At 41.6% G+C, this 25,140-nt stretch overlaps 1 protein-coding gene across 1 annotated transcript in view; it reads left to right on the forward strand.

Moving 5' to 3' along the window:
- The window catches only part of SNX30 (sorting nexin family member 30), a 117,387-nt gene that overhangs the window by 59,938 nt on the left and 32,309 nt on the right, over nucleotides 1-25,140 (forward strand). Inside the window, exons 4-6 of the mRNA XM_008513171.2 lie at nucleotides 9,686-9,844; nucleotides 13,172-13,367; nucleotides 14,837-15,036. Of these exons, the coding sequence (XP_008511393.2) occupies nucleotides 9,686-9,844; nucleotides 13,172-13,367; nucleotides 14,837-15,036 (555 nt within the window). The remainder of the gene's footprint in view (nucleotides 1-9,685; nucleotides 9,845-13,171; nucleotides 13,368-14,836; nucleotides 15,037-25,140) is intronic.

The raw sequence follows: 25,140 nt of genomic DNA on the forward strand, positions 1-25,140 counted from the left end.
TATCGAGTACTTTTCTGACTACTATTTTTTTTTTTAAGATTTAATTTTTTCCTTTTTCTCCCCAAAGCCCCCCGGTACATAGTTGTATATTCTTCGTTGTGGGTCCTTCTAGTTGTGGCATGTGGGACGCTGCCTCAGCGTGGTTTGATGAGCAGTGCCATGTCCGTGTCCAGGATTCGAACCAACGAAACACTGGGCCGCCTGCAGCGGAGCGCATGAACTTAACCACTCGGCCATGTGGCCAGCACCCTACTTTTTTTTTTTAGTAGAAGTAATAACTATTATTTAGACCCCACATGTTTCTTTGGGCTTTAGGTGCTTTAGGTGCTTTAGGGCAATTTGGGCCATAAAACTTTTCAGCGGGATTTTATCTTTCGGTGAAAACTTTGGTTGAATAACTTCTTAGCACCGCCAATTTTCCTGTTAACACTGCATCTTCTAGTGCTGCTTTTCCCCCCTGTTTGGTAGAGGCTGAATATGCTGTGACCACTCTGGCAGTTTCTTTGGTCTTCAAGGCAAAAGTGGCCGTGATGCTAGTGCTGCGATGGAAATGATGGGTCTTGCTGGGGCTCCGTTCGTTATTGGGGAATCTCCCTCCCTCCCATGTATCTGCTCTGCTCTCCAAGCCTGAAGTTTTGCTTTTCTGTCTTCTAATCACTTCAAACTCTCCTGAAGAAGAAACTTCAATTTTTAAGCAGTTGGAACTATTTCTTAAAATAAAACCTTAATTTGGCAAAATTGGCAGCTAGCTAATTTTTTTAAATAGACTTTTTATTTTAGAACAGTATTAGATTTACAGAATTATTATGAAGATAGTACATTGAGTGCTCACATACCCACACCCAGTTTTGCTTGTCATTAGCATTTTACATTAGTATGGCATGTTTGTCACAATTAATGAACCAGTGATGATACTTTATTATTGACCAAAAGTCCTTTATTCAGATTTCGTCAGTTTTGGCCTCATGGCATTTTTCTGTTCCTGGATCTCATCCAAGAAACCACATTACATTTAGTTATCATGTCTTAGCTTCTTCTTGGTTGTGACAATTTCTGAGGCTTTCCTTTTTTTGTTTTTTTGTTTTTTTTGGCATGGAAAGATTTGCCCTGAGCTAACGTCTGTTGCCCGTCTTCCTCTTTTTTCCTCCCCAAAGCCCCAGTGCATGGTTGTATATCCTAGTTGTAAGTCCTAGTTCTTCTGCGTGAGCTGCCACCACAGCATGGCTACTGACGGGTGGTGTGGTTCCATGACCAGGAAATGAATCTTGGCCATCAAACGAAGCGGTGAAAGTGCTGAGTAGGCCATCAAGGCTGTCTCTAGGCTTTCCTTATTGTTTGTTTGTTTTTTTTGGTGAGGAAGATTGGCCCTGAGCTAACATCTGTGCCAGCCTTCCTCTATTTTTTGTATGTGGGATGCCACCACAGCATGGCATGATGAGCAGTGTGTAAGTCTGTGCCTGGGATTCGAACCCGTGAACCCTGGGCTGCCAAAGCAGAGCGCATGAACTTAACCACTACACCACAGGGCTGGCCCCTAGGCTTTCCTAGTTTTTGACGAGCTTAACAGTTTTGAGGATTACTGGTCAGGCATTTTGTAGACTGTCCCTCAGTTGAGATTTTCTGATGTTTTTCTCATGATTAGACTGGGGTGATGTGTTTTGGGGAGGAAAAGCACAGAGGTAAAGTGCCATTTGCATCGTATCATATCAAGGGTACCTACTGTCAACAGTATTTATCACTGTTGATGGTAACCTTGATCACCTGACTTTAGGTAGTGCTTGTCAGGTTTCAAATCCACTGTACAGGTACTATTTTTTCTCTCCCTTTCTATACCGTTCTCTTTGGAAGCAAGTAGCTCTTTATGCATAGCCCACTCTGCATCAGGAGAATTATGCTCCACCTCCTGGCGGCTAGTGTAGTGTTTGAAGTTTGGTACTTAAAGATCAAAGGTTAGACAGCGCCACCTGCTGGTGAAATATAGTAGCACTCATGCATTGACATTGAAGCCAAAACTCCAGAATGCTCAAGGTGGATGCAGAGTATCTTTAAGTATGGTTTGCTATAGTCTGGGGAGTAGGAAGGTACTTTAGAAGCAAGTAGAGACTCAAATTTCTTCATAAATTCTTGGTGCATCTCTGGAGTGGAGAGAGATTTAGTATTGGAGAGTATCTCTGATTTAAACATGAAAGTCAAACTGGAAACAAACTCTTTTTTTCTCCCTGCAGAAATTCATTTTATAGCAACTTTTCTAGGAGCTGCCTATCTGTTATTAAGTATCGACTTGGTGTTAGTCTTTTTACTAGGCTTGGTGAGTACCCCTGGGGAGAGGTTATAAGACAGACAGGGACCCCTGCCCAGGGAAGTTTATTAGATGGAGACCCTGTAAACTGTGTAATATATATTATTTTTAAATTTTTATTTCTTTTTTTTTTTAAAAAAACAGCCTTATTGAGATATAATTCATATATCATACAATTCACCCATTTAAAATGTACAAGTCAAGGGCTTTTAGTATAGTCATAAGTTGTGCAGCCATCAGCAAATCAACATTGGAACCTTTTCATCCCCCCAAAAGGAAACCTCCCCCTCCTTGCCTGTCACTTCCAAACCTTCTCTCCTCTCCAGGACCTGGCAACCACTAATCTACTTCTTGTCTCTACAGATTTGCCTGTTCTGGACGTTTCATAAAAGTAGGATCATATACTAGTTAGTCTTTTGTGACTGGACTTTTTCACTTAGCATCATGTTTTCAGGGTTTTTTTGGCCAACTTAAGTCAGCTGTGGTTAAAAATGTGTGAGAATCCCTGAACTTTCAGATTCTACTGCTTATATTAGGAGCATGGAGATAAAGTTCCTTCTTTACCTGGGCTTCGTTGGAGCTCTGTGAAGCTGTGGGTGAGCAGCCAGCCAGACTGGGGTTCTGTGGTGAAACCCAAATTCTTTCACTTCCCTTTTCCCATTGGCTGTCCTTAGGCCTGCCCTTATTTCCAGCCCTGTAGCTCTGAACTCGGCAGTTTCTGGGGCTCTGCTGGAGAAACCCAACCCCTTCCTTCCTAGGCCAACCTTTCCTTTGCCTGAGTAGAATCACAAGATGGTTGATATTGGTTGACTTTTCTCTGAATGCAGTCTTTTCTGCCTTGTGTCTGTAACAAATTCTGGCCTGTTAATGGTACCTTTTTATTTTCTGGTGCTGCAACAGATTTTTTTCTTTTTATATTACTTTGTTCCTGTGCAGTTTTAAAAGCAGAAAGAAATAATCTTATGCTCTTAAAATGCTACCTTAAAACCAGAAGTTTACTGGATGTGTGTACTCATCATCGTATGATGACAATTCACTTTTCTTTATTATCTGATAGTTGGAGCCACCAGAAAGTCTTCATTGTGACATGATTTTTGTTTTTTAGTTTACTTTTTGGCTCAGAAGTTGGTTTTAGCACTACTTCATTTGCTGGGACACAACTAGTTACACAGCAGAGAGATTTTATGATTCGATGGCCACAGATAGATTTTAGAGATGGAGCACATACATTTAGTGTTTAATTTCACTTGGGAAATTTAATGTTTGCTTCCATTTATTTTTTTTTTAAAGATTGGCATCTGAGCTAACATCTGTTGCCAATTTTCTTTTTTCTTCTTCTTCTTCTTCTCCCCAAAGCCTCCCCCAGTACATAGTTGTATATTTTAGTTGTAAGTCCTTCTAGTTGTGGCATGTGGGACGCTGCCTCAGCATGGCTTGATGAGCAGTGCCATGTCTGCACCTAGGATCTGAACCGGTGAAACCCTGGGCCGCTGAAGCGGAGCACAGGAACTTAACCACTCGGCCCCTTTTTGCTTCCATTTTTATCAAGGAAGTTTTGCAGGAAGGATGCATTAGTATTTATCATGCACCTAGTTTTGTTTTGGATACTGGTAAACTCCTAAGAATTAATAAGAAATGTGTAATGCAACAACTGTTTTTCTTAATACGAAATAATCAGTAAAAACTCTGACTTCATTTTCTAGTCAGTCCTTCCTTATTTTGTACTGTTAAAAAAGCATATAGATGCTTTTACCTTACCCAGTAGCTAAGTTAAGAAGTGGTTGAACATTGGTTGAATTTTCAAGCATTATGACTTAAACCAAGCTTGGTGATTGTTCTTTGTAGGGACAAGGTTTTTAATCTTAATGCTCTTTTACTTGTTACTTATTTTTGCTTAGGAGCAATATTTTCTGTTAGTTTGGCAAGGATAGGAAAAATAGTTTTCTGTCATGTAGTGAGTATGCACGAAACATTTGTTGAATTGCACAGAAGAAGCAATTTAAATGCTGACAAGAGGAAGTTGGACATTTCAAGACTGAGCAATTGAACTCTTTGTCCAGATTTCCTGCTCAGAAATAGTAGCTTTTCAGTGACATCTACAGGAAATTTGCTTTTGTTTCACAGATTATGAAATACTTTCTTGTGAACTAGTATGAAATATAATGTATGAGAAAGTGCTTTACCAAAGAATCAAGTGCTATAAAAATGTAAATGCTTTAAGATTGAACCTTGAAATATGTAACGGGTTCTTGTAAGGCATGCAAATAGAATTCTTTGTAGGTTCCAACATATATATGCATATGTAGTTTTTAAAATACGTTTTCGTTATGAGGAATGTCAAATATGCTAAAGTAGAGAGCTTCAGTTCAGTGAACCCGAATGCCTTCATCACCCAGGTTCAACGTTTATCAACTTATGGCCAGTCTTGTTTCATCTCTATCCCTATCCGCTCCCTCACCCGCATACCAGGTGATTTCTCTAAAAAGTGACTTAAACAACAGGAATTTATTATTTTATAATTCTGGAGGTCAAAAGTCCGAAATCAGCCCCAGTGGATTAATATCAAGGTGTAGACAGGGCTGTATTCCTCTGAAGGCACTTGGGGCGAGCTTGTTTCTTGCTTTTTGCAGCTCCCAGGGGCTGCTCTACATTCCTTGGCTCGTGGCCCCTTCCTCCAGCTTCAAAGCCAGCAGCATAGTATCTTCTCTATTCTCTGATATCTGCTTCCATCATTGCATCCTTTTTATGAAAGTGAGGTAAAAATCACATAAAATTCACCATTTTAAAGTGTATGATTCAGTGGCTTTTAGTATGTTCACAATATTTTGCCATCACCAGCACTGTTTAATTCCAGAATATTTTCATCTCCCTTTTAAAAATAAATCCCATACCCATTAAGCAATCACTCCCCATTCCCTCTTTTCCTTAGCCCAACTATTATGAATAATGTCACTTGAACATTTGTCATACAAATTTTATTTTGAACACTTGCTCTCAGTTATCTTGGCTATGTACCAAAGAATGGAATTGCTGGAGCCTATGGTAATTCTATGTTTAATTCTTTTTAGGAACTTCCGAACTGTTTTCCACAGTGGGTCACCATTTTGCATTCCCACCAGCAATGTTTGAGGATTCCTCTTTCTCCACATATGTGCCAACACTTGTTATTTTCCTTTTTTTTTTTTAAGTTTTGTATACATCCTAGTGAATGGGAAATGGTATCCCAGATGATTTTAAAGAACATTTTGGGTGCTGGCCCTGTGGCCCAGTGGTTAAGTCTGGCGTGCTCTGCTTTGGTGGCCTGGGTTTGGTTCCCAGGTGTGGACCTATAGCACTCATTGGTGGCCATACTGTGGCGGTGACCCACATATAAAATAGAGGAAGACTGGCACAGATGTTAGCTAGGGCGAGTTTTCCTCAAGTAAAAAGAAGAGGATGATTGGCAATAGATGTTAGCTTGGCAAATTTCCCTCAGTGAAAAAAAAAATCCAAACCATTTGGCTGAAAAGATATTTGGAAGTTCCACCTTTTAGTCCACGCTCCTTTTTGCTTTCTGCTCTCAGTGTTTACAAATAAGTAAAAATAGCTGGCATTCATTCGACATCTACCACGTGCTTGGAGCTATGTTGAGCTCTTTACTTGTGTTACCTCATTTATACTTGATTTCATCAGCAACCCAGATTCCTAGGCATAAACAACCCAGAAAGTAATTATAAAGGCAGGGCTGAGAGTAGGTGTGTCCCTTTAAGGAAGTTTGAAATAGAAAGAAACAAATTTCTAAATCCATGTACATTTGGGGATAATAATGCTTATTATAGAAGGAAATTCTGTTTGCAGACGGATTCACCCCAGGGTTCCTTTAAATAGCAAGCTTCTCTGATTCATTGAACATAAAGTTCAATGTACTAAATCTGCAGAATGGATAACTATTTCAGGAGATTATCTGTTATGTTCAATGAGGCACACCTAACCACTTATTTGCTCATTAGGCCTTTCTCCCAAGTCCTATTCAGCCTAGGCAAATGAGTGTATGCCCAACAGGACTCGTGAGATTAGAACAGGAAAATATCCGCTGGATGTGGTAATTAGAAAGTCATTGACCATCTTTAAAAGAGCACTTTCTGCATTGGGTAGAGATAGGGCAGAGAAATGCAGCATTGAAGGTAGTACCAAAGACAGCTTTGTTTTGGAATGGAGGAAGGTTGGGGGTTGGGAAATGAATGGAAAGAGTGGAAAGATAAATGATTCTTTTCAAAAAGGTTGACTGAGACAGGAAGGAGAGTGAAGAAGATATAAGGTTAAGGGATAGCTGGATTTATTTTTTTCAGGTAGAAAGAGAACTAACCATATTTTTGTAGACATGGAACAGAATTGACTAAGGAGATGTTGAAGATACAGGGAAGAGAAGGTATAATTAATTGATGACAACAGGTGCATGATAGTGAACTAATGAATGACTGAGTCAAGGACATAGATGGAATAGTTAGCTTTGGGGAGGGATATGTTGTCACAGGGTCCTGAGGAATGGAGGTGAAGGTGGCGCCCAGTAGATGGGTTTTGGAGGAAGCAAATGGTTAGGGAATTTCCATGTGATGTCCTACACCTGGTTCCTATTTCAGAAAGATGGTAATTTTTTTAGCATGAAAGGTTGGGGGTTGGGTGTAGGGTTTAAGGAGAATGGCCGTCTAAGGGAATGGCGGAAGAACTGATGAGAATGAAGGAGTTCTCCTACAGAACAGACATACCCTTTTAAGACAGCTTCTCTAGTGCTTTTGACTGGGCCGGAACACTGGGCTGGGTGGCCCTTGTGTCTGACTCAGTCATGCATTTCTACTATTCTACCCAAGTGTCAGCTCCACTGGGCATCTAACTTGGACATGTTATCCCCTTGTGGCTCCGTAATTTTATTCCTGACTCTATTCCACTCTCTTCCTTCATTCCCAAACTTTTCCACTCTGCCCCCTAGATCTCCTGATCTGGTAAAAAGAAATCCCCCAGTGCTTAGGCTCTTCTCTGAACACTCCCACCATCTCAAGATTTAACTGAAAACTGGCTGTCCCTGAAGGTTAGTCATCCCCTGAAGCTGCTGCCACTCCAACTTCAAAAAATACCCAAACTTCTATTGAGTGTTTAGTCTGTGGCAGGAATTGTTCGAAGCATATCCAACCTAATTGTCATTTTAATCCTTATAACAACCTTATGAGGTTGCTACTATTGTCTACTTTTTACAGAGGAAGAAACTGAGGTACCAAGAGATTCTAGAACTTGATCAAAGTCAAACAGATGAACCCAGGAAGCATGAGACCAGAGTCTTTACTCTTGAGAATTAAGACATACTGATTTTTCCAAAGCTTTTTCAAGTTGAGGCTGTTGAATTCCCTCACACCACAAGTCCTCATTTCCAGAGGTGCTGGTGTTGTCAATTCCTAAATCTTTGAAAGGTTTTATGTTATGAATCTGGATTGCTTCTTGGCTTTCCCATTGGAAGTGTCTTAGGATCCCACTTTTTTGGATTGGCTAAGTCTTTATTTCTATTTTTGTGTTTGTGTGCTTGAGGATTTATAACTTGAAAAAAATCTCCTTGTTGCCGTAATATGAGGCTTAAGGAGGTTGCGGGCTTAAATACTTGTTCCAGTTTTTCCACATTCTTACCAACATTTGTTCTTTTTTGGCTTTGCTTTCTTTTATTCCTTGTTATGACCATCCTAATGGCCACGAAGTGATATCTCACTGTGGCTTTGATTTGTACTTCCCTAATGACTGATGATGTTGAGCATCTTTTCGTGTGCTTGTTGGCCATTTGTATATGTTCTTTGGAAAAATAACTACCAGGGGGCTGGCCCGGTGGTGCGGTGGTTAAGTTTGCCTGTTCTGCTTTGGCAGCCCCAGGTTTGCTGGTTCAGATCCTGGTTGCGGACCTATGTACTGCTTGTCAAGCCATGCTGTGGTAGGCGTCCCACATATAAAGTGGAGGAAGATGGGCACAGATGTTAGCTCAGGGCAGTCTTCCTCGACAAAAAAAAAGAGGAGGATTGGCAGCAGATGTTAGCTCAGGGCTGATCTTCCTCAAAAAAAGAAAAAAAGAAAAATAACTGCCAGATAATTTGCTCTTTTTTTGGGGGGGTGAGGAATATTGACTCTGAGCCAACATCGTTTGCCAATCTTTCTCTTTTTGCTTGAAGAAGATTGTCCCATGCCAGTCTTCCTCCATTTTGTATGTGGGATGCCATCACAACATGACTTGATGAGCTGTGTGTAGGTCTACACCCAGGATCCGAACCTGTGAAGCCTGGGCCTCTGAAGTGGAGCGTGCGAACCCAACCACTGCACGATGAGGCCAGCCCCCATTTGCTCATTTTTTAATGCAAATGTTCTTTTTTTTATTTTTAATTTTTAAATTTTTAAAATTTTTACTTTTTCCTTTTTCTCCCCAAAGCCTGCTGGTGCATAGTTGCATATTTTTAGCTGTGGGTTCTTCCAGTTGTGGCATGTGGGACGCTGCCTCAGCATGGCTTGATGAGCAGTGCCATGTCCGCGTCCAGGATCCGAACCGGCGAAACCCTGGGCTGCAAAAGCGGAGTGCGAACTTAACCTCTCGGCCATGGGGCTGGCCCCATAAATGTTCTTTTAATATTTTATAACGAAAACGTTTTCAAATTGTGCACTAGCAGATGCTCTGTGCCCCTGTGGTGGTAGTGATGAGGAAGACCTTTTAATCAAGCATTTAATGAAGATGCTACAGAAATGGGTTAAAGCTCAAAGATCCCTTGGTAGCCAGGTAGTTTTAAATTGCCCGCAATATTGGCTCAAAGAAAATATGATAGAGAAATTTGCTTGAGTAAAGGAAGTTACATTTTAAAGAACTTTTGAACATAAACCTAAACAAAAAAGTTGGCTCAGAAAAGCTATTTTTTGGATATATGGGTTTGCCTAATGTACTTATTTCTCCAAATCATTTACCAAGTTCTTAAGTGGGAGTAGAATCTTAAGCTATTTAGATAACTTTTGTGTGGTTGATCTTGTCTGCCTTCTTTCCTTAGACTAATTTTCTTATCTTGCCTAACTTTCCCGTTACATCATCTGTGCATCAAGCAATGTAAAGATAATGATACTGTTGGGTTTACTAGATAGAAGTTGACTGTTTCCTGTTTTCCAGGGACTATGTTCTAATGTTTTATTTCTTGTGTTGTAAAATTGATGGGGCTGGTTGTGATTTACTCCATCTATATTTTTCAGAGATGTTTATTTTGATGACTACATAAGAATCCCACTGATTCAGAAAGACTGTTCTTGACCGATGGGTCATAAGAATTATTTGCTAGCCTGTGTTTTTTCTTCCTACCCTCTTATCAATTGCTCTAAATGTCTTTCTTCCTGTCTTCACAGCCGCTTCCAGAGAAGTTTGTGGTGAAAGGGGTCGTGGATCGTTTTTCAGAAGAGTTTGTGGAGACCAGAAGAAAAGCTTTGGATAAATTCCTAAAAAGAATCACAGATCATCCTGTGCTCTCTTTCAATGAACACTTTAATGTTTTCCTTACCGCGAAGGTAAAGGCAGAATATTTTCATTTTCCTCCCCAACATTAGCATTGTTTGTGCTCTCTCTTTTTTTTTTAAAGATTTTATTTTATTTTATTTTTTCCTTTCTCTCCCCAAAGCCCCCCGGTACAAGGTTGTATATTCTTCGTTGTGGGTCCTTCTAGTTGTGGCATGTGGGACGCTGCCTCAGCGTGGTTTGATGAGCAGTGTCATGTCCGTGCCCAGGATTCGAACCAACGAAACACTGGGCCGCCTGCAGCGGAGTGCGTGAACTTAACCTTTTGGCCACGGGGCCAGCTCCTCTTTGTGCTCTTTCTTAAAAGCTGCTTTGATCTCTCGCAGGCCACCTTCATGACTGGCCCACTGTAGTGGACAGCATAGAATTGCTCTGTTTTTTTGGCGTCCATCAGCGTTAGCACGGTTTCCAGGTTAGAATTCAGGGGCACCCTCCTCACAGCAGCAGAGGAGATTAGAATATTTCACTTGCCAAAAACAGGGATAAGTGTTTCCTTAAACACTTCTTGGCGTCTTACTGGGTGAGGCCATTCTGACCAACAAGGGCATGGAAGGGAAAGAACATTTATTGAGTGCTTGGTAAGGATGTTTTTCCCAAGAACCCTGTGAGTGGTTACTCATAGCTTCATTTTACGGACGAGGAAACTGAGGTTCAGAGAGTTTGTACTTGTTCAGGTGGCATCCCTAAGATTTGAAATTAGGTCTTTGTGACTCCTGAGGCCACGCTTTCCCTCTGTATCAGACTATCTGAGCAAGAGTAGTTCAGCATTACTTCCCGCAGCCGAGTTCCTATTGGGTGGGTATTTTCCGAGCATTTGCCAGAGAAATATTTGGGTCCTACACAGTTGCCAGATTCTGTGTATTCAAACTCAAGTTGGTCATTCCCTGACTTCTCTCTGTACTTCCTGTTGGCAGAACTGGCCAGAAAACCTGAGATGCTCCACTCTAATTGTCTGAAGAAACAGGATCTCACGTTCAGACTCTCATGCCAACTTCCTTTCAGCCCCATCTGTTTAGTTTCATGTATCACATTCCCACATTCAGGCCGCAGGTAATTTGTTTCATGTTGGCAAGGTATTGAGGCCCAGGTGCCTTTTAGTTTTCTTTTTCAAAATGGCAAAATTGAGAAATATTTACAGATAACATCACTTGATGTCGGAGACTTTAAAGAGGATGCCATTCTCCAGACCATGGAAACCACATGGCAAAGCCCTTTAGTATTTGGGGTTTCTTTTTTTAAATCTCAGTTGACATTTAGCCTAATTGATGACATTCCCATTAATCTTCTCTTTTCCCCAGAAGCCTTTCCCCCTGTGGGTCAAACCTGTGTTCTTTTTAAAAATGTGTATTTCCTGGTGAACTGATCCTCAGATATAGTTCTTTCAGCTTATATGCAAAGTAAAATTCAACCTGGTCTCCAACAGTGCAACTCACTGTGTCACCCAAATTATAGGTCTGTTGTCGAGGCAGGCCCTCAAGCCTAGCCATTTTTATTGAACAGAGAGACAAAGAGGGAAAAAGCATGCACCTAGTCATTAGGAATCTATGTGAAGAATAAGTAGGAAAGAATTTTGTGTGTGTGTGATATTTATCTATGGGCCAAGCAATATGAAATGATTAAAAAAAAGTCCTTTAGTGTCTTAATCAGAATCCAGCTTCATGTGAGTGAGTAGTCCCCCATCTTTTCTTTTAATACACCCTGAATAACTTGGTTTTGCTCTTAGATGAGCCACTTCCATGTTCTGCCCCAGCGAATGCCGAAGCATTCCTTCTCCTTGTGATAACGCGGTCTTATCACAAAGTGGAAGCGTCTTTAAGAAGAAGCCAATAATACTGGGAAAGGTGGCGGACGCTCAGGATCAACTGTGTTCAAATCAATATTTTTACCTTTGGCCAAATGGATGCAGCAATCAGATAGGCACTCCTAAATAACTTTATTCAGCATATGAATTAACTAGGTTAACTGGGTCTTCTCTTTTACCTCAAGTAGAGCTTGTGCGGTCCAAGGAGCCCATTTGGATCTAGTCCTGCTTCCCAAAATAGTCTAGGGAAGCAATTCCTAGACCTCCAAGCTTCAGTTATGGTCTCGTGAAAGCCTGGTGCCTATAGCGTTGTTTTTTGTCTAGAGTGTATGAGGCTATAGAGGAGATGCAATCTGGAGGACATTCTCTCAGGCAGCCTGACATTGACAGGAGGGAGAGCAATGGAGGAGGGGGATTGGAGAGGACTGCTGCTGTTTTTAAGATGGATGAGCCTTGTGTATATTTTACATACTGAAGGATTAGAAATTGAAGATACAGACAGGAAAGGAGATAGTTGATAGAACAAGGGTCTTGGTTGAGGGGGTCGTGTAGATAGGAAAGAGCAAAAGCGAAGGCCTTGGATATATGAAGAAGAAAGAGGAAGTAAAATCAGGAGGAGTCTACACTTAGGCACTTATGGAGACCTGAGCCTGTGATTGTGTCTCAAATGGGAGGGGCTGTCGGTCAGCTGTGTTAACCATGATTCCCTGTTCTCTGCTCTGTCCCTATATCTGGCTAGGTCACCAGAAAGTAATGGTTTGTGTCGTGTTCCCTTACCTCCCTGTAGACATGCCCTTCCAGGTCTGGGAATTAACATTGTTTGTATTGAGGGTAGATATAAGGAACAGACACCTGCATCTTCTGTAAAACCATTTTTGAAGGTACCATTAAAGTGACATAGAACAACCTGAAGATACTGTAGATTTCTCGTAGAGTTAAATGATAGGAAGAAACTTGTTTTGCCCAGCTGGCTAATATGCTTATTAAATTGAGATATGATGGATTATGTTGCTCAATGTGTTTCCCATTTATGCTGTGACCAAGAAATTGGGGGTAAAATGCTTTGTGGTTTACTACATCTCTCCTCGACTGGGTTTTCTAGCGCTGCTGCTTTGTCACTGTTTCCTGCTTCCCACCCTTTACTCTCTGTTTTCCATATATGGCTTTGGTTGGGATATAAATAAATGAATGGAATGAATTTCAGCTCTTGAATTTTGCTCCTAAAGACAGCTTAGGATATTTTCTCTGGGAGAAAGGGACACTTTTTTTTGGTCAACGGTTTAAAAAATAATGTTAGAAACAGTGTTGTCTTTAAAGGAGAGCATGCCTGGTGGGAGCTTGGCGGTTGGGATGTCAAGGAGGGGATACCGTTGTGTACGTGGTTAGGTCCTCTAACTCAGCTCCTGTTTTCTGAGCCTTCCATTTCCCCAAAGAAACTGCCTAAGGGCATCGGTTTACTGCATCCTGGCCATGTGAGTGATAGAGTCCTTTGAGTTTGTGTGTTCCTGTGTCATCCTAGGACCTGAATGCCTACAAGAAGCAAGGGATGGCGCTGCTGACTAGAGTGGGCGAGTCGGTCAAGCATGTCACTGGGGGCTACAAGCTGAGGAGTCGGCCTCTGGAGTTTGCAGCCATAGGTGAATACTTGGATATGTTTGCGCTCAAACTGGGAACCATTGATCGAATAGCCCAGCGCATCATCAAAGAAGAAATAGGTGAGCTCTGTTTCGGGACCTTGATCATGCCCAAGGACTGCATTTGCAGAAATGACATTCATGTGTGCTAAGTAGAATCATACTGCAAAAATGCTGGAGTGACAGAACTAGGCCATATTTTACTTATAAGGCTAATAAATAAACATAAGGAGGGGAGGAAGTAGTTGTGACCATAGTATAATTTTGTGCTCCATCCTTTGTCCTGCATCTCAGCCTTGTGTTTCCTTTCCCCATGGGAAAGAACCACTTCTGAGCTTCTAGGCTTTTCCACTTTTCTCTCTCTCAACTTTAGCTCTAAAAGTAGAGACATTGACTCCACTTCCTTTTATTGATGGGAATGAGAATTTGAAAAACAACCTTAGGTTTTCTTTTCTGGCAGAAGGGTGGTTCAAAAGGACAGCATGCCCTATGTTTGCAAGAGTTATGATCCTAATGAGCCTTCAGACTTGAACATGACTCATCTGCCCCACCCCAGCTTCGTTTCAAACCCACTCTTCCTGACCTGGGGAGTTACCAAAGCCTTTCTTTATCCTTCCCGGTTGTTGCCACCACTTCCTCCCCACCCCTCTAGTGGCTACTTGCTTTTCTGTGTCCTGAAGTGTTGAGGCCTTTGTGTTCTTACACATATGTAGGCCAGACAGACCTGAACAGTGTTAATGATCATGGCGGCACGTGAAACACATTCAAAAGGATTCTCCAGTAGTTACCATTCATGGGTTACTAAAAAATGGCAACATTTTATTGTAAAGGCAGGAATCCCTGTAATGACTGATGGGCCAGATTTTCTTTGTAGGGGGCAATAAATCAATATTTTTCCTTGTTCCTCGTGCTTTCATTCTCCTTTACCCACTGATGGTATCTTGTGGGGCCTGTAGGTGTTGGAGATAGCTTTAGGTACTGTCCACACCTAAGGATGGTGTGGGGTAAATTCTGATGGGATCAAAGGGTTGGGGTGACCCCTGAGTGAGAGAGTGAGTCTGCCTATGTAAGACCACATCTGTATGAAAATGTTTCCTAAAATCCCATTAGTTTCGCATCGTGGTAGATGTTTTTTTTCCCTTTAAAAACATCCCTCTAAACCTATATGAAACTGTGCTGCCATTGCCTATTAAAATCCTGCTTCACTGTATGGGTGGGTAAGTGGTTATTTTTAAAGATACTTGGTGGATGTAGCTCCTACCACGTTCTCCCAAAAGGCATTGTGGTCCCCCGTTATCCAGAGGCATGGTGTTCCCATTATGGGATGGAGTTGATTGATGTTACGATGTTAGCTCTAACATCAGCTTTTAGAGATTTAAAAAAATTATGTTATAAACAATGTTCTCCTTAAAGGAGAGCATGCTCAGGTGAGTGAATGGCCAAGGAAACACATCTTAAGGTAGAGAGCTCTTGGCTGCCGTGGTTACTGAGTCAGTAATACCAGTGATGGCTACTGAACAGATCTTAACTGGTTTCTCTTCCACCTTTAGAGTACCTTGTGGAACTGAGAGAATATGGGCCCGTGTACTCTACGTGGAGCGCATTAGAGGGGGAGCTGGCTGAACCCCTGGAAGGTGTATCTGCTTGCATCGGGAACTGCTCTACAGCCTTGGAAGAGCTGACGGATGATATGACAGAAGACTTTCTACCTGTGCTCAGGGAATATATTTTATACTCTGACTCCATGAAGGTAAGCTGGCCCACTTCTTGTGCACTCAGGTACTTTCCTTGTTGTAGTCATTATCAAAAAGTAATTGATTATTGCCTATTTGCATGTGGTCCACGTGTCCTTCTTCCTGGGTGGGCAGGATCAGATAGGTGGACTGACATCATGGACACATAAATAGAACACATAGTGAACCAAGTGTGTGAATTAAAAAAAAAGTTTCGAAGAAATTCTCATTAGTGTTTTCTGGGAGTTCAAAGAGATATAACATCTACTAAACAGGCACAGGATCCTGTGGAGAAAGAACAATTGGATAAGTAGAGCTCTTGAAAGTTAAAGTACAATTGCTGAAATAAAATCAAAGAGTAAGGTTAGAAGATGAGATTGAGGAAATCTTGGAAAGTAAAACAAACGAAAAAAGGAGTTGGAAAGTACAAAAATGCAAAAATACTGAACATGTCAAAGAATGACAAGAGACATTGAGGATTAATCTCAAAGGTTGGGCATCTGACTGATAAGAGTTCCTGACTGAGAGAACAGAGGAAACAGAGGGAAGGAAATTATGAAAGAAATAATACAAGAAAATCCCCCAAAGCTGAAGGATGAGTCTTCAAATTAAAAGGATATTCTTCTTTTTTTTTTTTTTTGAGGAAGAATAGCCCTGAGCTAACATCTGCCGCCAATCCTCGTCTTTTTGCTAAGGAAGACTGGCCCTGAGCTAGCATCCGTGCCCATCTTCCTCTACTTTATACGTGGGATTCCTACCACGGCATGGCTTGCCACGCTGTGCCTGTCTGCACCTGGGATCTGAACCGGTGATACCCGGGCTGCTAAAGCAGAATGTGTGAACTTAACCACTGTACCACCAGGCTGGCCCCAAGGGAATATGCTAATTGCCCAGCAAAAGGAATGAAGAGAGGGTCAACTCAAAGCATATCACTGTAAAATTTTAAAATAAAAGTGATAAGATTTTAAAAGCTTTTAAAGAAAGAGGGAGAGGGAGGTAATGTACTAGAGGAATAGGAATCAGAATGACTTTGGTCTCGCCACCAATGGATGAGAAAAGACAGGAACTGTAAGGACAAATGATTTCCAACCTCAAATTCTATATGCAGAATAAGGATGGGGAATGGGATCAGATGCTTTAATGCCCACACTAGACACTGCCCCAGCCAACACTGAGACTGACTGGAGAGCATAGCTGCAGGGGACTCTGATGGTGGCACCAGTTGGAGAAAAGGGTCAGTCTTCCTGGCGAACAGAAAAAGATATGTGGCTCAAGGGTGAATGTCCCTGTCTGCAGGTAGCCAATTTCCTACTTCCCAAAGGAGACCTCTGAATTGTTGATCTGTCTTTGGGGCAGATCTAGGGCATCCCTTTAGGAAGGACCTGGATAGGGACTGACACGAATGTCTGGAGAGAAACCTGTCCATCAACCTCGGGTTGTCAAAATGGAAAACAAGAAAAATCATGGTGCCATGAAAACATTCTACACCTTGAGAAGGGGAGTAAAAAAAGTAATGAATCAACTGGTTATAAAAACTTAAAAAAAACTTTATTATGGATAATTTCAAGCATGTACAAAAGCAGAGAGAATAGTATGCTGAACTCCCATATATGCCCATCATTCTTATGCCATCTTGTTTCATCAGGTGTGAAGTTTTAAGGCTCTTGATGCATATTAAAGTGTGGACAATGGAAAATGGAGCTTGTTCCTGGTAGAATGAGTCACTGTCTCATGTATACTCTATAAAGCTGCTAATAAAACACTTTCAAAGACAGGGTCGGGTCTGGATCTTGCAGTGATTAGGGAAAATGGTATGAATTTCCTCATCTGTATGGTGGAAATGATGGTAGTGGTGGTGATGATAGGCATAAAATTCACACATGAGACCGTTAGCCCGAGGCAGCTTTGCTGGTAATTATTGGAACTGCGGCTGAAAAGCAAGCCTTCTGACTCCAAATTTGCAACTCACTTCCTCTATTACATTGTCTTTTATTTTTAATTGAGCTCTCCTCTCACGATGCTCACACCCAGCTTGAGATGGCAGCAGCAGCGGCAGCGGTGGGGGCTGTGCGTCCTGGGAGCAGACATGTTTTCCGTGGAAGACCCATTGTGGAAGGCGGTGGGTGGGGACCACTGGGAAGGCGAGGACGACGAGGACAAGGATGTCAAGGATAACTGGGATGATGATGGCGACGACGGAAAAAAAGAGGAAGCAGAAGTAAAACCAGAAGTAAAAATTTCAAAAAAGAAAAAACTAGAGAAGATACAACAGAAGAAAAGGCAGGAAGAAATTTAAAAACGAGGTTAGAAGAACTTGAAGAACCTAAAGTGTTAACACCAGAAGAGCAATTAGCAAATAAACAGTGGTTAAAGATATTACAGAAAGAGTCAAACCTCGAATTAGCAAAAGAAACTTTGATGTTAATAATACAGCTTATGGAATAGATGCTATGAACCCATCTTCAAGAGATGGCTACACAGAGTTTCGAAAGTTACTTAAAGATAAAATTACGCAATATGAAAAGTCACTATATTGTGCCAGGTTTTTTTTTTTTTTTTTGAGGAAGATGAGCCCTGAGCTAACATCTGCTGCCAATCCTCCTCTTTTTTGCGGAGGAAGACTGGCCCTGAGCTAACATCCGTGCCCATCTTCCTCTACTCTTTATGTGGGATGCCTGCCACAGTGTGGCTTGACAAACTGTGCATAGGTCTGCAACCGGAATCTGAACTGGCAAACCCCAGGCTGCTGAAACAGAATGTCTGAACTTAACTGCTGCGCCACTGGGCTGGCCCTTGTGCCAGTTTTTTGGAAGCCTTAATTCGAGATGTGTGTATTTCATTGGTGATTGATGACTTGAAAAAGATGACCAGTTCATTGACTGTGGTTCACAGTGAAAAACGGAAACAAAGCAAAGCCAGAGAGAAGATAGATGTGATTCCTGGAGGGGCATTAGAAGCCACCATGAAAGACGATCTGGCAGATTATGGTGGTCATGGCGGAGGCTACATACAAGACTAGGAAAACTTCATGTGACATTTTATCTTCTCCTGGTGTCTTCTTTCTGTTGACCACAATCCCTTCAACATGTAGCATAACTTCTTTCCTTTCAGTTCTGCCAAATGCTACAATCAGAAGTGCAGTTATCTTTTCTGCTGACTGTTTAACCCCTTGACACTTCGGTGCTAATATGCAGATGAAGGAACTAGGCTCTTGCTGCCAAGGAGTTAATTGGGATCCTCAGTTGCTGCTATATCATAGTTTAAAAACACAAGCCTTAAAATGCTGTCATTGTTGCCATCTGATTCATAGTGGTAGTCACTAAATTGGAAACGGAACTTGCAACATGACAAAGAATTGTGTCGTGTTTACCAGTACCCTTCATTAATACAGCCTGAACGATACCTCCTTGAACGACTTCATAACTCGTCAAGAAAAGCTCTTTATAGCAAGGGCATGCGGTATGCACCGAGTACTAAAATTGTTTTTTTTAAAAATTGAGTATGAGGATATTGCAAATACATTGTGAAGAAGACGGCTTATCTCAGAGTGAAGATATGGTGACTGAAAAGCATTAGTTTGACACTTAAAAAAAATTAAATGACCCAAACCCTCCAACTTTGAAGCTGAAGAAGATAAACTTTTCCATGATTGCCTTACAAGCTGTGGAACCCCTTGAATGCCTAGACTGTGTAGTTTATATTTATCCAACTGTTCTCCTGATGGAGTGCTTCAGATGGGGACGGGAGAATGGTTACCTGTTTTGTTTGCCTGATTTAAGTGTCTGAGAAACAGATCTCATTTGTTCTCCTGGGCTGCAATGGAACAACGTTAATGGGTTTGGCATTCCCTTTCCTTTGTAAACCCTGCTCAGCCAACTGCACCAGTTAACTACAGTTTGGTAAGTTGTTGTGTTAACAATTATGACATCTGGGGCCGGCCCAGTGGCGCAGCGGTTAAGTGCGCAGGTTCCGCTTCTTGCTGGCCCGGGGTTTGCCGGTTCGGATCCTGGGTGCGGACATTGCACCGCTTGGCACGCCACGCTGTGGTAGGCGTCCCACATATAAAGGAGAGGAAGATGGGCACGGATGTTAGCTCAGGGCCAGGCTTCCTCAGCAAAAAGAGGAGGACTGGCAGTAGTTAGCTCAGGGCTAATCTTCCTCGAAAAAAAAAAATTATGACATCTACAGTGTTTTATAAAGCTACTAATTTAATTAAAAAAATTGAAATCTATACATTGTACATTTAACCCTATGGCTGGAACAATTATAAAAAAGCATCTTGAGGTGAAGCGTGGGCGAAATGGCTGAGGGAGTCAAAAAGGACAAACTTCCAGTTACAAAATCCATAATTAATAATACTATATTGTATATTTGAAAGTTGCTAAGAGAGTGGATTTAAAAGTTCTCATCACAGAAAAAAAAATTGTAACTATATGTGGTGATGGATGTTAACTAGTCTTATTGTGGTGATCATTTCACAGTGTATACAAATATCAAATCATTATGTTGTATACCTGAAACTAATAAAAAGTTGTATGTCAGTTATATCTCAATTTAAAAAAAGGCTTCTTGACTTGCCTTAAAATGAACCAGAATATTTTGTTTGTATTTGCTTATATTTACTTATAAAGTTAATAGTATCTGTTTTTGGAACAAAAATAAATTTTTTACGATTCCTAGGGTGTCCTTGACTTTGTCTCTTCTATAGACACACCTTTCGTCAAATGCGCCCTCAACCTTACCAGGCTGGAAATCTGAGGCATACATGGTCCCGGGATGTTAGAGTACAAATTATTCTGTACTTGCATGTGGCAAGTATGTTAGTACTTAATATATATTTGTACTTGAAGCAGAATTTTAAATTGTCCTTTAGCAAGGATTTATTGGGCATTTTTATTAAAATATTACACAACGGGACATAAGCTTGTATGAGTAATTCAAGTTACGCATCAAGGAGTCACTTGTTTGCTCTCTTTCTTTACCCTATGTATGAGGAACAGGTATTGAGTTTCTTTATCACTGAGCCTGAAAAGATACTAATCGGGTTAATGAAGCTGGGAGAACCGGATCATATACAGTGTCGTGTGGGGAAGAGCATGGTAAAGAGAAATTGTTGATGACAGTCTCTGAAACCCTAGCCCTGCCCCGTGGAGAGCTGAGCTAAGCCCAGTTAGAAAGAAATGAGGCCACGTGCTCCCCCCTGTTCTAACAGCAAAATATCTCTGCAGAGCGGTCTGGGCAAGACCGGAGTGACTTGATGGTAAAGCCAAGACTGCGTGTCGGATTGTCACGGTCCATGTGGTCAGGACTGAAGACATCAGGAGAATGATAGCTGTCTTAAGTGGCTCTCCTGCCTTTTAACATTGCAGCTCTTTAAGAATTCTTAACTATATATATATTTTTTTAAAGATTGGCACCTGAGCTAACAACTGTTGCCAATCTTCTTTTTCTTTTTCTGCTTTTGCTCCCCAAATCCCCCCAGTACATAGTTGTATATTATAGTTGTGGGTCCTTCTAGTTGTGGCATGTGGGATGTCACCTCAGCATGGCCTGATGAGCGGTGCCATGTCCACGCCTGGGATCCGAACCAGTGAAACCCTGAGCCGCCGAAGCGGAGTGCATGAACTTAACTACTCGGCCATGGGGCCGGCCCCTGGAATTCTTAACTACATTTTATTCCTCTGAGAGAGTCATGTAATTCTACTTCCAAAATAACTTTCTGATTTTTGAGATATAAGTGGGACAGACTTTGCTATTCAGCGTGAGAAGTAAACACAGAGTAGAGGGCTTGCTGAAGGCCTGGTTGTGATGTGTTCTTTCTCAACTACTGAATGGTCTTCAGAACTGAGAAGGCCATTCTGGTTTTATTTTGGTGGGAGAGTATTGGTGTGACATTTTGTCAGTCTACTCCTTTTATGATGACCTTGAGTGAGCCAAAGTGAGTATTTGCCCTCATCATTTGGAGTCAGGGGGTGGTGCCTTAGGAATTTGAAGTCATTGAGGGTTGGTCTAGCCCTGCATGGAGAAAGTGCTGGAGATCGTTGACACCCTCTCCTAATGGGGCTGAGGTCGGGGTTCCTCTCTGAGTTGGAAGAAGCCTTTGGGATCATCTTGTCTAACTTGCTCATTTTATAGGTGAAGAAACAGCCCCACAGGTAAACCTTTTCTCTGTTCCATGGCCCCAGTTCTAATGTGTTTTCACTATTCCTTCCAAGAAGGAAACCAGATCAGTTCCTGCTTTTCAAGGCTGAACCTCAAATTGTCTCTCAAGTGCAATTGTGGCTAGGTACATTCTGTTCTCTTTGGAGGTAGAGAGAAAGCATAGAAAAAGTAGGGTCATTACCAGACCATGTGGAACAGATGGACAATGTACAGTGAACAATGAGGGCAGCTTGTACTAGAAAGATGGTTGAAGACGTGTATTCCAAGGATGCTGTGGAGTGAGAGTGAACAGTGCCTGAGAGGGAGGGGTACCAAAGCTACCCTTAGGCCCAGATTCAAGTTAAACACCCTGTAGACATCTGAAGGTGAGCCCTTTTATGGGATTTCACATCCTATAGATGATGTGTGTGTCAAATGTAATTAGGCTAGAGATGGGCTGAGAGAGAACATCTTAGAGTTCTTACCAAATTTCTGGCAGCGCCTTTGAAAAAATTTATTTATTTATTTAAGATTGCCCCTGAGCTAACATCTGTTGCCAATCTTTTTCTTTTTCTTTTTCTCCCCAAAGCCCCCCAGTACATAGTTGTATATTCTAGTTGTAGGTCCTTCTAGTTCCGCTATGTGGGATGCCACCTCAGCATGGCTTGATGAGCAGTGCTAGGTCCCTGCCCAGGCTCTGAACTGGCAAAACCCTGGGCCACAGAGGTGGAGCGCACAAACTTAACCACTTGGCCACCGGGCCAGCCCCTGGCAGTGCCTTTTGAGTACTGGCATCATTATGACCAAGCCAAGACTTGGAGAAGCTTTATTTAAGAAGGTTAGAGCAGGCCCATCCTATTTCCTACACTGCCTTATTCATTGAAATCAGCGAATGCTTAATTGAATTTGACAATGTGGTGAATTTGGAACATTTACAGATGTATAACTATTGCATGTCTTGTATCTTGTTATTTTTAAGGGAGGAGTTTATCTACAAGTCAAAGAGCATGCTTATCTCCGAGGTCTTGGTGAATGACTAGGGTAGATAAAAGTCAAAAGGAAGAGTGGGTGGTAAGGAAAAGCCATACAGAGGAAGTGGCTTCAGTTGGAGACTTGAATGCCATATAGGAGTTAGCTGTGCAAGGATTGGAGGATCAAGCATTTTAGGCAGTAGGGACAGCCAGTGCAATGGTTCTAAGGCCGAAATGAGCTTTGGTGTGTTTGCAGAGCAGGAATATGAGTGGGAGGGGAGCCCAATGAGCAAAGGAGCAAGTGGGAGGAGGTGAGGTCGAAGATACGGTGTAGGGGCCAAGATGTATAGTAGCATTTTAAAGGCTGTGGCTAGTAAGAGTCTGGATTTTATTCTTAGGAATACGAGGGAATCCATTTGGTTTGATACAGGGGAATGACAGGATACAAGCTTTACTTTAAGAAGACATCTAGTGCTTAACTGGACTTGCTGCTGTATTAAAGCAAAGTAAGAAAGGGAGGAATTGAGGATGAGTCCTGGGGTTTTGGCTTCAGCAACTAGGCGGATGGTGGTACTCTTCATTGAGATGGGGAAGTCTGGGAGGAATAGATTGGGCAGTTGGGAATCAAGTTGTTTTAGCCATGTTGAGTTAAAAAATACCTGTTAGTCATTAAAGTAGACGTGTCAGGGCAGTTGATTATGAGCTTCAGTTCAGAGTGGGAAGAGATATTTGGGAGTCATTTATATGTAGATAAGATTCAAATCTATGAGACTGGAGGAGATCATCTCTTGACAGGAGACCAAGAAAAATAGTCTAGGCCTGCAGCCCTGAGCATGACAATGTTTAGTGGTCTAGCACCTAATTAGGAGGAGGAACAAGTAAAAAAGCAGCCTGAGAAGGAATGGTCAGTGTGGTAGGAGAAAAAAAGTAGAGGATTGCCCTAGTGAAGTCAAGAGAAATATTTTCAGAAGGAGCATGGTAGACAGTGACCATTGGATTTAATAATATGGAAGTCGTTGGTGATCGTGATTAGAGGTGTGACATGTAGATGCAGAAATTTGGGTTAAAAGATAGAGTTTGTCTTTGAGTTGGAGACACTTTGAACATTTCCAGATGGCTCTTTTCATCTGCTGATTTTTCAACTGTCAGATGGTTTCTTCAGCCTGCCCACCTTCTCCCCTCAAGGACCACAAGGTGGAACTAATGAGTCAGCTAGTTTATGCTTTCTTGGCCACTTCTGGTGCCTTTCATCAAAAGGAGACTTTCTGGAAGCTTGATTTGGGGGGAAAAAGTCCTTCTTCCTAAACAAAAGTGATTGTAGATTGAGGATCTAATTTCTTGAAAATATAAAGGAGCAGAATATGGAAATGTACATGATCTCAAATGTTTTAAAAAAATTAGAAAAATATAAAATTTAAAACTCTGAGCTTCCCAGTGATGACAGACTGAATACATATTTGAACTTCCTCTTCTTCATGGAACCACACCAAAATGACACTGGAATGATTTTTTTTTTTAAAGGCGTAAGCAACAGGAAGGGAATCGTTAGCAGACAATTGGGGACTAGGAAGCAAATTGAGAGGTAATGAGGGACTTTGGTGACTCAAAAAAGCTGCCTTTGAAGCTGACTCTGGGAAAAACTGAGAAGCCACCTCATTTACACTGTGGGATCCTTCAAAAAGGTGAAGAATTGGCAGCACCAAGTACCTCTGGGACTGAGAGAGAAAGATGGAGCTGAAGGGAAAATCAGGCAGGAATCTGTTAAGAAGCAGAGCTTCTGATTCAGTGAAGCCCGTCCTCCGCCCTCACACAGGGGCCACCGTCCCTTCTCCACTCTGGCAGAACTGGGGGCATGTTCTCTGGAGGGGTGAATAGAGGGTCTCTGGGCCAAGAGACACCAGGCACAGTTGAAGCTGGGGGCTAAAATCCTAAAGTCAGGGAGTTAAGCACAAGTTTACTGAATATTGAGACTCTTAGTCATTTTCACCTGCTTGGCTCTTAGCCTTATGTCTTCCCTGCAAGGATTAGAGGAGCCTTTTCTAGAAAATCTGAAGAGGCTAAGAGAAGAGACTTGACGATACTGGGTGAGGATCATCAATGAAATGAGCCAGCAGGGTCTCCACAGAAAATTGTCCACAAGCTGTCAGTGTGCAGAAAGCTTGCAGTCAGTTTTTTAGTGTTTCCCTCTTGGGTGAGGGGTCAGACAAAGGTCACCAAATATTTAAGGGAAGATTCTAATATAAATATCAAGTAAAAACAAAGAAAAAGTTTATTGAGTGAAACATCACTAAGGGAGAAAAAATTTCCAGGAAAGAAATGATTAATGTCATCAAAAAGAGAGGAGAACATGTCACAGCCATAAAACAAGAATTTTTGAAAATCCAGAGGCTGAAGAGCTCTTAGAAATTAAAACCATGATAGAAATGAAAACAAATAAAAAATAGAAGAGTTAGAAGAAAAAGTTAAGGAAATCACATATAAAGTGAGACAAAAAGACAGATGGAGGACTGGAGAGAAAAAATACGAAAATGAGAGGACCAGACCATAATATCCAACATCTGAATAACAGGAGTGCCAGCAAGAGAAGCAGAGAAATGGAAGCATCAAAGAGGTCATTCAAGAGAAAATGCTAGAAGTGGAGACATGAGGTATTACTGATTGCGCCTGAAAGATGAGATTATGGATGCCTTTTTTCCCCTCTTCTAAATTTTTCTTTATTTTCCAAGTATTCTATAACAAATATCTTTTAAAATTAGGGGGAAATCTGTGATTTCAGTACCACCTGCAGGGCCCTGGAACATTAACTCACAGGTTGTCCCATTTTTAATTGAATGAATGTGTAAAAAGGAGCATGTTGAAAAGGCAGCCTAAGTTCAATCATTTAATCAGAAGTTATGTCACCAAGACTAAGTCAGACTCATTTTCCTGCCTGTAGGTCCCAGAGGGCCACCCAAAAACAGGCCACAGGGCTATGCTGAGTGTTTGAGTTTTAGTCTCATTTGAGCTTCT

This window comes from Equus przewalskii, chromosome 26, assembly GCF_037783145.1.
Source record: "Equus przewalskii isolate Varuska chromosome 26, EquPr2, whole genome shotgun sequence".
In the NCBI taxonomy this organism is placed as follows: domain Eukaryota; kingdom Metazoa; phylum Chordata; class Mammalia; order Perissodactyla; family Equidae; genus Equus; species Equus przewalskii.